Source organism: Candoia aspera, chromosome 2, assembly GCF_035149785.1.
Source record: "Candoia aspera isolate rCanAsp1 chromosome 2, rCanAsp1.hap2, whole genome shotgun sequence".
In the NCBI taxonomy this organism is placed as follows: Eukaryota; Metazoa; Chordata; class Lepidosauria; order Squamata; family Boidae; genus Candoia; species Candoia aspera.
In genome coordinates, this window is record NC_086154.1 from 231,229,587 (window position 1) to 231,241,572 (window position 11,986).

At 37.3% G+C, this 11,986-nt stretch overlaps 1 protein-coding gene across 1 annotated transcript in view; it reads right to left on the reverse strand.

Annotated features, from left to right (window-relative positions):
* Positions 1–6,219: 6,219 nt before the first annotated feature.
* The window catches only part of MSH3 (mutS homolog 3), a 61,376-nt gene continuing 55,609 nt past the window's right edge, over positions 6,220–11,986 (reverse strand). Inside the window, exons 23-24 of the mRNA XM_063295480.1 lie at positions 11,407–11,581; positions 6,220–7,253 (exon numbers count right to left, since the gene is read on the reverse strand). Of these exons, the coding sequence (XP_063151550.1) occupies positions 7,124–7,253; positions 11,407–11,581 (305 nt within the window). The 3' untranslated portion in view covers positions 6,220–7,123. The remainder of the gene's footprint in view (positions 7,254–11,406; positions 11,582–11,986) is intronic.

Genomic DNA, 11,986 nt, shown 5'->3' on the forward strand with positions numbered 1-11,986 from the left:
TCAGATCTGCAGCAATTCTGGGGAGCATAGCATTTGAAGCAACAGGAATAACTTCTGACAATGAGGGAAGAGGCAAGAACTAGAGCTCAGATGCAAGATCTATATCGAAAGAATGTTCTGGAGGGCTGAAATATCCTGGAAACACAAAAGGAATGCTTTAGGATATTGCTGGTTTGGTTCAGTCCAGAAAACAACAATAACTGCTAGGCAAGAAATTATGGGGTTTAGACAAGGGACAGTGAGAATAATAGAACTCTAGTATTCTTGTCCAGGGGAGGCTTCACGGGCAGTGGATATGGAAAAGACCTCAGTTTCCAGAGTCTGTATTGGGGGAGGCCACAGAGACTTTCTTATTTTTTCTCTGAATGGGATTGAGTGGGTCAGGCCTTTTAGAAGGTGTGTGTGTGTGTGTGTGTGTGTGTGTGTATCTATCTATCTATCTATCTATCTATCTATCTATCTATCTATCTATCTATCTATCTATCTAATTTGTCACTGCCCATCCCCTCCCACCAGAGGGACTGTGGGCGGTTTTGCCTGTTTATTGAATTTCCCTCATGCTGAGTGCATTGCAGCAGAAGTAGGAAGATCAAACTCACTCAAGAACAGAGGGAAGTATCAGGCAACTTCTAGGGCAGCATTTCCCAACCTTGGCAACTTTAAGATGTGTGGACTGCAACTCCCAGAATTCCCCAGCCAGCATGCATTTTCTTTCTGTCCACTCTCTCACTTCCACTCACTTCCTTCTTATCAACTCAGTCCATTCCAACTTTCTCTCTCCTATGAAAGACTCTCTGGGTATGAAACCCCTTATCTGTTCTTCTCTCAACTATTCCCCAGACTCCAGTTATCAGCCAAAAGTATGTCTGGAAGGCACACGACAGGTTAGCAGCTCATATGTCTGGATGGCATGTGACAGGTTACTCCTTCATTTGGTCATAGCAACTCTTCTAGGATATCAGTAAAAGCTGTCTTGATTATTTCTCCTGATAAATGTACTTTTTGCCTCCAGATGTGATGCATTTTATTTATTCTTTTTAAATCTGAAACTGTAAATTAAAAAAACCTTAAATATTTCAGTGCACCGAAGACTTCCTTGGCATATTACTTTGCAACAATTTTCAATCTCAGTATCACTTTATGGAAATCAATTGATTTTTTAAAAAAATGACAGATTTTATAAACTGATGACATTTTAAAAATCTTTAAACAAATATTTATTCCTTCTTCTAGTTATATTTATTCAGTTCATTTCTTGGTAACAAAATCAAACCAGACCAAACCAAACCAACCCTCATGCTTTTAAAGAGATTTATGACAATTAGATAAATAATTACTATGGGGTTTTTTTTAAAAAAGCATTAGATTCACATTGTCATACAACTTTCAGTGACCTTACACAATCAGATTGTCTAAAACAAAACCATGCCTGATCTCTTCATACTGGGCTCATTATTCATGAATTTAACACATGCTTGCATATTCAGAAAATATTGAAATGTACTGTGTTAATATGGTTATGAATAGTTAACAACTGCAATAGTAATTGCTATAGACAGTGAGTGCTTTAGCACAAAACAATACACTTACTCACAAACTAGCATGCTGATATATAGATTGCATTGGCACAAAATGTGGTTGTAATCTATCACAACAGTGCACACTAAGGAATTGCTCTTGCTTGGCTCTTATCAGTACAGAGCTTCAGTAATTAGGAGATCACCAGGAGGAATCTTGCTTCAGTCTCAGGCTTGTTAAGGGAACAACAAACCAGGTATCCCAGTTTCATTGTAATGCTATTTTTTCTTACTAGAGAGTTCCTGATCATTAAAGCTGTTCCTGATCATTAAAGCTGTTCAAGATTAGGCAGGGTGTATAAGAGGCAGCTACTTACACACTTATCAACTAGTGAAAATCTAGGGTTCTCTGGAATGTTGGTGTGTTATTTTGCCTAACTGGTCATGGATTCCTTGCAAGTTTCCTTTAAAGTGACTGACATGTCTTTGCAGCCACATATAGCACAGTATGTGATAAAGGAAACATAGAACTAACACCAGCTTCGAACATTTTGTCTGCTGCACTGTGATCAAAATGACAACATATGGATATGACATATTAAGATTTCCAAATATAACTGAACTTGCAATTTATATTTAAAATTAAGTATTCCTCCCTCTTTTAAGACTTCACAATTTTTTATAATGGCTCTTTAAAAGAGGCCACTGTGAATCCAAATTATAGCTATATTATAGCAGCCTAGTTACTGTGTGATGCAACCATTTAAGAAAAAAGATTAAGCTGTTATCAAAACTAGGCAAGGCAGGAGCAAAAGATGCAGCCTTGGCCACTTCAGATAATAATCTCAGCTCATAATAATGTATGAAAGGAGCTTATCTCCAAATAAAGAAATAAACTAAACAAATTCTTGAGAGCTCACAGTTCTTTTATTCTACCTACTATGCAGAATTAATTTCATATTTGAACCAAGCAGGAACATCTAATGCATGTTTAGTTTTTAATGCCTACCCAGGAGGATTTTACTCTCTTTTCTAATTTTAAAGTAATGTAGCAAAACCTGAAAAGCAATTAATGGCAATGACTAATCAAAATAGTGCCTACACAGATACACAGCAGAAATTAATTTTAGAAGTTACACTTTTACAGTTAAGAAAAACTAAAATTTGTTTTATTGTTGTTTCAAAAATTAATTTTTGTAGGCATGCTAAGAAAGTTAAATTTTGCATTTAACTCTGCCCTCACTTTTCTCAATATTATGTTTTAATCCAGTTTACATGTAAATATTAAAAGCAATACAAAATGGAACCTGCTTACATAATAAACTACAGACAGAAAAATGCTCAAGATCTTTACTTAATTAGGATAGGTAGATTGTATATACACATACTTCTTATTGAAATGCTAAATGTGAATGAGAGAGCCATGGTGGTGTAGTGGTTAAGGTGTTGGACTAGGAATAGGGAGACCAAAGTTCTGGTCCATCCTCAGCTACAGAAGCTCACTGGATGATTTTGGGCCAGTTGCTGTATTTCAGCCCAACCTACCTCACAGGGTTGTTGTAGAGAAAAATAGGAGGAGGGAGAATTATGTATGCTACCTTGAGCTCTTGTACAAAAGGCGGGATATAAATCTAATTTAAAAAAATGAAATCCTACAGGAACATTGTGTCAGAAAACTACAGTGACATACTTATTGTACTTGGCCTTTCCAGCTAACAAGCACTATCTTTTTTCAGTTATTTGTCATAAATAAAATAAATAAATAATACATCTCTCTCTTAATAGTGTTAACAGTTAATTTCAAACCATGAGAAACTTCTATTTTTTGTACAAATATTTTTTTATTCATTTATCATTGCAGTCCATAATATTTTTATCCTTGGGGGAGGGGTCAGACTTAACTTTAAGGTGCCCGTTTTCCAATTTCCATTATTTACTAGGGTGTTCAAAGAACTAAAGAATTTCCACTCTTGAGCATGTTTTAGATCCCTATCATTGCCTACACCAGAGCTGTGCTTTCATAAATCTCACTCTGAGGGAGGTAATAGGGAAAGGGAAGTGAAATCAGTAAACCGACAATCCTACACTGTTGTAACTGTATTCTGTTGATTGGATGACACAAAAACAAGACTTGTCCTACAGATAAATTAATAAAGAATGAGCAACAGAAGAGGGAAACATCATCCAATATATACACTTAAGAACAAGCCACTAGCTACTCAGAAGGACATGTGGTTTCAACATGCCTGCTCTGCTCCTGCAGGTCAAAATGGCACCTTCCTCAAATAACGCAGATGGATTTATCACTGTATCAATGTCCTTCAAAGAATCAGATACAGGTTGCTTTAAATACCTTGTAATTGCTGTTTTTATTCTTCAAGAGTCTTACTATGCAATAATTCACTGGTGGTAGCAGATAGGGAAAGGCAGAACTCTCTGCACAAGCTAACACTATCAGAAAGAAGTACCGACTTGACTATCCAGTACATAAACCTTGAAAAATAGAGAACTGAAGCCCTTGAAGCAAAAGTGATTAAAAATATTGGAGAATTTCAAGAGTATGTATGATTCAATGATGATGAGGTTGTTTTCAAACAGGCAAAAGAAAGGGATTAAGAGTTACAAAATATAAAGTATGTTCAAGGTTATTGCATCAAACTGATAAAGCTTTGGGAAAATAATTTATTAATCATACTTCCACTGTGCTGATCACAATGATTCTCGGTGACTTATAATGGAAGACTAGGTATTGCTATAGCTAGTCCCAGAAGATTGAAATATTGTAGTATACTCTACATCAGGAGTCTCCAGCCCACGGGCCGCAGACCGGTACCGGTCCATGGCCTGTTAGGAACTGGGCCGGACAGCAGCAGGTGAGCAGTGGGCGAGTGAGTGAATTTACAGCCTGAGTGTTTACAGCCACTTCCCATCGCTCGCATTTCCGCCTGAGCTCCGCCTCCTGTCAGAGAAAGCAAGCCCATTGGCTACTATCCCCAAACAGTGCAAAGAAAAAAGAATAAAAGGTCGGGAAAAAGAGGAAGTGCTTGAATCATCCTGAAACCATCCCCCCCTCTCCACCCGTGTGTGGAAAAACTGTCTTCCAGGAAACCGGTCCCTGGTGCCAAAAAGGTTGGGAACTGCTGCTCTACCTGAGACTGTCTTTGATGATGGAAGCTTCAACTGGCTGGAAATGCAGCAGCCTGTCTGCTAAACAGGGGTGGCAAATTTAGCAATGTTACCCTGATACTACAGCAGCTCTTGATTACCAGATTACTTCTATATCCAATTCAAAGTGCTGGCGATGACTTTCAAAGGCTTACATGGCTCATCTTCCAGACACTTGCAGGTTCATCTTTCTTGGTAAGGTTTAGCCTGCTCCATGTGTTCTGAGGGATGTGTTCAGAACCCTACATGAAATGTGGGGGGGCTTTGAGAGCCCATCAATGGCTGCCACACGTTCAGAAAAACCTTGCCTTGTAGATAGAAAATGTCTCTCTCCTTTAAGAAGGTACTGAATACTTTTTTTCTCCTCAGAGTATTTGGGCATTGATGATGGAAGAGTTGTCTTAATTTAGTTAGTTTAGGAATTGGTTTTGTTTTTGTGTTTTCTGTTGCAAACCATCTTGTGTTTCAGGAAGTGGATAGTATTAATAATTTTAAATGCATGTATGTTTGTATAAATACTGTAAAATGAGAGAATATTTTGCATTTTTTTGATTAACCAAAGTCCTCAAGTCCCCATAATTGAGTATAGCTTGAAACCTAGATCCCCACATTCTTATCCAGCATTGTAAGCACTTCATTAAAAATTGGACAGCCATTTGCATATATTTGCGGTTGCATGGCAACAACTCCCCCAGATTTAATCAACAGAGGAAGCATGTAAACTGCTGTAGCCATCTGGGGCAATTTTTTTGTTTTTTGGCAACCTCCCAAAGTTTGCTGCTGCTTGCTTTTCCCAAACAAGACATTAGCAATGGCATCACAAGGTCAGCTACATGTGTACAGCCAGCCAGCATGTCTGAACTCCCTTATAACAAGGAACTGGAGAAAGAGGCTTTTTGGAGAAAGTTCCTTCAGTCAGCAGAAAATTTAGCATCACCTCAAGAGCTTTTAAATAAATATTAGTCACTATTTATCTATTGTCACTGTATGTATTTAACAGATATTCTATATTGCAAAAAAGCAGTCTGAGAATACTTGACATCTCATAAATGGTATCTGTTCTGAGCCTGACATATTCAAATTCACTTGTTTGTTTGAGCTTGCAAATTCATGTTCATTAATAACTGCAACATTAAAGCTATACTCTTTACCCACCAAATTATGGGCAAGACCATAAAGAAAACTTTGGGTATCAGAGCTTTCCAGTTTACCTTTTCATCTCAGAGGGCTGTACCTAGTGCCTTTTGGAGGTTCACAAACCATGCCACTGCATATGCTTTCAAGCATACTCATACATATAGCCTTCCTACCCATACCCACCCACATTTCTTGCTGAACTGTAACTGCCACTGACTGCAGATCGCTAACTCTAATCTACAGATTATTCTGCAGGAATGACAAAGACCAATTCACTTTAAAAAAAAGATAGCAATATAAAGTATAAAAATACTATTCTGTACTATCCTATAATAAGAAGCTCTTTTGCATCTATAAAACCCAAATAAATAATTTATTCTTCTGCTGTTTTAGTTGTTTTAGAAATGAACACATCTTTTACAGTCATGTATAAATAGAAATTTATTTCAATATAATTTATGGTTATATAATTTTCATATTTCCATCAACAATCATAATTAACCAAGTAGGAAAATACTTTTCAGATATATACTAAGGAATAGTTTTAGGGGGGAAATCTGATGTTTGGAGACATAATGTAGAAGAATGTAACAATTTTTTTATTTTCAGTGCATAAAGTCACCAGATTTTAGGAAGCAATTTGAAAAATTAAGAATCAGAGTTTAGTATAAAACATCACTGAAATTAAATAACACAGCATGTACCATTTTTGCTTTAATGTTTGGCCTTGACTGCACCAAGATAACATAGTGTAAAACATGTATTTTGCAATGATTTCTGATTATAAGAGCCTGACAAGGTGACAGGAAATCTGTCACTTGCTTTAAAAGTAAAAACAGCTCTGGGTATCTCCCAAACTAATTCCACCATGGTACTGGGGAAAAGGAGCTTCATATTCCACATACTTTCCTAAACAAACTCCCCCACCAAGCTATTATCCTGAGGAGAAAGAACACGGAAGTACCTTTTGGTTACCTGTACATTTCTTTCCACTCTGCAAATGCCAATCTGGATGAAAATTACATAATTTTCATTATGAAAATAGAGTAAGAGGAAAGGCCCTGTAAGTGGCTTTTAACTTGGGGAGGGGGATACTTGATGCTCCCAATAGCTATACCATTTTAGCTTACATATTCCGTTCTACATAACTCATTCTTAAAGTTAGTTTACAGAAATTAAACACCAAAATGATTATGTAAAACAGGCCTTGTTATTAAAAATCTATCATTATATCCATAAGTGATCTAAAATTTCACTTTATGGACATCTATTTCTTTTTGTGAGAATTTATGCTATTTCCATTTTCAGTTGGCAGGCTCTCTGGAATTTTTAAATTGGCTGGAATCATTATCTATTTCAGACACACTTTTCCATCTTCGAAGTTCTCCAATGTCATCAGTGTTCCATAGTTTAGCAAAACACGTCAACATTTTTCTAAAAAACACAAACAATTCAGTATTAAAAGTTATTAAGCCATCAACAATTACATGTTAACATGTAAATAACATCCACTGTTATTTCATATGCAGAAAATATTTATATACAATAAATAATAAACACAGTAATTTCCTATTTGGTAATGTAAGATAAACACAGCATGCTTCATATCAGAAGGGTGATAAGGAAAACAGAAACAAAACTCCCCCAAATCTCTGCGGAAGATTCACTGAAATAGTCTTACCTTAACTTTAAAAGTTAAAAGTTAAATTAAAAAGTCATGTGCTCAGCTTCATTGTGCAATCAAGGTCAATTAATTTTCCTTCATGTTAAAATTGCCACCTTATATTTTAACACTTTTCCCCATTTAGCTCTTACTCTCTGGAATCAACTCCCCCTCTGATACTGTGCATCTTCAGATCTCCTGAAGTTTAAAAAGGCCCTTAAAACTCTTATTTTTGCAGGCCTTTATGAAGCCAGAACAACTTTCTTTCTTATTATTCACTATAATTTGCGGGTAGTCCTTGCTTAACATCCATTTGTTCAACAACTGTTCAAAGTTAACAATGGCACTGCACAAAGGGACTTACAAGTGGTCCTTGAAGTTCCAGCTGTTCCAGTGCCCCTGTGGTCATGTGAACAAAATTCAGGCCTACTCAGGCCCATCCACATTTATTACCACCTTTTGGCCATCTGTCTAACCATGCTGCCAGCTGCCTCTGCCACCTGGCCCTGCCTGCTGCCGCACCCACCACACCGCATGCCACTACTGTACCAGCCAGGGCCTTCTTTCCTGCTGCCTTCTTTCACACCGGTGCAACCAGGGCTTCTCTTGCACACTGGCCAGGGCCCCTGTTCATGCGCCAGCCAGGGCCTCTGTTCGCGCCCTGCTCTGGGCTTTCTTTTGTGAAAAACAACTGGAGTGCAAAAGAAGGCCCCTGTCCTTACTCATGACAGCCCCGGATCCTTCTAGCCAGTGTGCAAACAGAGGGAGGCCCTGGCCAGCACACTAGAGAAGCCCCAGCTGCCCTAAAGCATAAGAAGGCCCCGGCCAGTATAACAGTGGTGCCTGGTGCAGTGGGTAGGGCCTGGCAGCGGGGGCAGTTGGTGGCAGCAGGTAGGCAGGCGGCCACAAGTGCAGAGATAGGCAGGTGGGGGGAGTTCAAGCGGAGGCAGTCCTTCACCAAGGCTTGGGCCTGGGAGGGACCCAGCTGGGAATGGCTTGGACCAGGGTGGGTCCTCACCTAATGACTGGTGGATTTAACAATGGCAATGGGAACTGCCAGGATTGCCATCGCTAAGTGATGTGGTCATGTGACATCGTGTGCTACAACTGCATTCCAGTCCCAATTACTGTCATTAACCAAGGACTACCTGTATATTATGGTTGTACTAGTATTAGGAAATGTCTTATATTGATTATCATATTGTTTTATTGCCGATATTGTAAATTTATTGTATATTGTTATTTTTAGTTAACTTTTCTACTGGAATAATCAATAAAAAGTAGTTAAGCGTTGTGGTTTTTTTCTGGAGAAAAGTATTGTTATTAAAAGTGAATGTGCACAGTCTAGTCTCCCCTGCACGTGACAGCTGATTACACACACTGACCTGCATATCAGAAAAAGACTAGATGACAACAGTTTGTGAAGGTTGAGTTCTATCATTCAAATTTTTGCTTTTTGTATGTACTTTATTCTTTCCCAAATTCTCTCAAGAAGATACTAGGATTAATAGAATAGTAGAAGCTTATAACAATACCTTTGAATTGTGATACTGTCATTAGAGAAAATAAAGTACTAGCATTATAGTTCTTTATTATTATAATAGAATGTATTTTATTTTAAAAGACTGTAAGAGACTGAATTGTAAAGTTTATTTCTATAATAAACTATAATAAATTATTTTTCTTTCAAACTTAGAAGACAGATATAAAATAAGATTTCAAAAACTTTTTATCAAACAATAACATGACTCAAAATTCTAAAGGCATTCACTGCAAACGTTTAAGCCATTAAGCTTTATTAGAGAAAATCATATTAAAAACAAATAATGTATTTCAGATCTTAGAACAGGGAACAAATTATATGCTTTTTTGTAAATTATCTTTAGAGAGGCAGTTCCCTCCTGTTCTAATATTTTAATATTGCAAAAAACAATGCTAGAAAGTCTTAAAAAATAATGTATTGTTAATTACTTCTGTGGAGTAAGCAGGGAAAGGTGGCACTGAATTAGAAATAGATACATACATTCCACCGTTTTGAGATATTAATATATCTCCCCATCCCACTAGAACCAATACGGTAGGGATGCTCCAGGTCCTTTCCCTTAAACATTGCCATTGTGTGGTTCTTGGAAGTGTGCCTGAGATCCGACAGACCCACCCTTCTATCCTTCCAGAGAGCCCTTAAGACCTGGCTCTTCTCCCAGGTGTTTGGATAGAGTGAGGTCAGGGTGGGATGAGAATGTGGGTTGCATCAGTGAAGTGTGGTTGTGGCACAAGGTTTTTCTGTTTTTAGTTTTATTGCTGTCAGTTTTATATTGTTTTATTTGCTGTAAGCCACCTGGAGTTGTTTTAAGATGGTTGATATAAATTTTTAAAATAAATAAATAAATAACCCAGAAATATTAAACACTATGTATCTGAAGCCTATATGAAATTGGGTTGTAGGGACAAGTTAGGGCTGTTGCTGATATTCTGTTTACTCTCCTGACCAGTCTAAGTTTTCAGTGCTGGGGTACTTTAATCTCCATGTTCTTAGGTTGGATCCAAAGTTCCTCAGAACTTCATGACCACCATGGGACTGTTTCAGATTATTTCAACTCCAACTCAAGAGTGGTCACATCCTAGGCCTATTGTTCACCTTGGAGCAAATTACATGTGATCTGAAGATGAGGCGACACAGTCATCAGTCCCTTGCTTGTTCAGATCATTTTCTGGTCAAGCTGCATGTTTTCTATTCATTCTTTTCTGTAAAATATCTATCTCTAATGTAGAAATATCTTAGTCTCTGTATATTTCTAGACTGTTACTCTTTTATCATTAAGGTGGAAAATACATCTTGAAGGTTGGGAGAGCTTGGCAAAGGGATTAAAAGAGATACTACAGGAATTAAAACATTAAACTATAAATATTTCCAAATGATGGCAAATACATTGGAAAACCACTCTAATGGAAAAGTTGACTCCCCCCCAAAAATCAATGTTATGATAATGCAGAAGACTATTTTTATCCTACTTGGTTTAAACTTTTTATGTGCAACAAAGGCATAATGTATTTACTACCCAGTTCCTTTGTTGTTTATTCGTTTAGTTGCTTCTGACTCTTCGTGACTTCATGGACCAGCCCACGCCAGAGCTTCCTGTCGGTCGTCAACATCCCCAGCTCCCCCAGGGACGAGTCCGTCCCCTCTAGAATATCATCCATCCATCTTGCCCTTGGTCGGCCCCTCTTCCTTTTGCCTTCCACTCTCCCTACCCAGTTCCTAGATATGTGTTTAAATAAGGTTATATGTATTTTGCTTTTATATTTTCTTCATGGTATTGTAAATAAAATTAAAAAGAAAAGACTTTAACCTTTGGCATTTATATTACTGGGAATCATGGGAGCTGGACAGAGAAATGCTTGTAAATGCATAAATAATAAATTCAGGCTGAAGGTATTAAAGTGGGAATCCATATATCACTACATATAATTTTTATCTGAGAGGAAGGCAACCTTGTACTGATGGCATTTTCCCAATGAAAGAATAGATTGAAAACAGGCAAAAATCTGCACAATACACAGCTTTTAACTTGGAGAGCTGCCAACCTCACTTGAAACCAATCCTAGAAATCCTCAGTAAATGTCTACAAGTTACACACTTCTGTACATGTATGGCTTTGTGTGTGTGTACACATATATGTATACACACATACACACCTGCCAGAAACCACATTTCAGAAAGGGCTAGGACATACAAAATTATATTAACAGAACATATACTATTATCTACTACTAAAATTAATTCCCTTTATTTAGCACATACATACAACTCCTCTCACAGACAGATGCATAGACATACGTACATGCGCAATTCCGAGTTGCATTTCTCCTTGAAACCTATGAACAATGTATTACAGAAAAAAGCAAGCCAATCTATTTTCTAACCTTTTCATATTAGCTGATCTCTCTAGTTCCTTTGATTTATGAGCTGCCTTTTTAAGAATTTCTTTTGGCACATCTGCTAGTTTAGCAACATTTAGACCATAGCTTCTTGCAGCAACTTCTTTAGTTATTTGATAAAGGAAAGTGACAAAGTCAAGATGATTTTGTTCTTCAAAATCTAAAAACAAAAAGCATTTTATTATCACTTTACACTGAACTGTTTCAGTAAGTTTTAGAAATTACTTCTAAGTAGTGCAAATCCTAAAGTTCTGAAAATGGAACTTCTGAAGAACTCCAGAACATTCCATTTCTTCTCTGGACTTTGCTGATCTAATTGTTCTAGACACTGTCCGGCAGTTTTATGGAACTTAATTCTCAAAACTGGAAGTGGCTCATGGGATTCTGTATATAGGGTTCAGAACAAAACAAGCCGGAATATTATGGACCCCTCCTCGAATGGAGGATTCACTTCTGGAATATAGCTGGACTATCTGTCCCAGCCAAAACATCATTCAAGGAAGAAACAGAATTCTGGGATTTTTCTGAATGTTCAGTTTTGAATATCTTTATTACCCACTGCAGA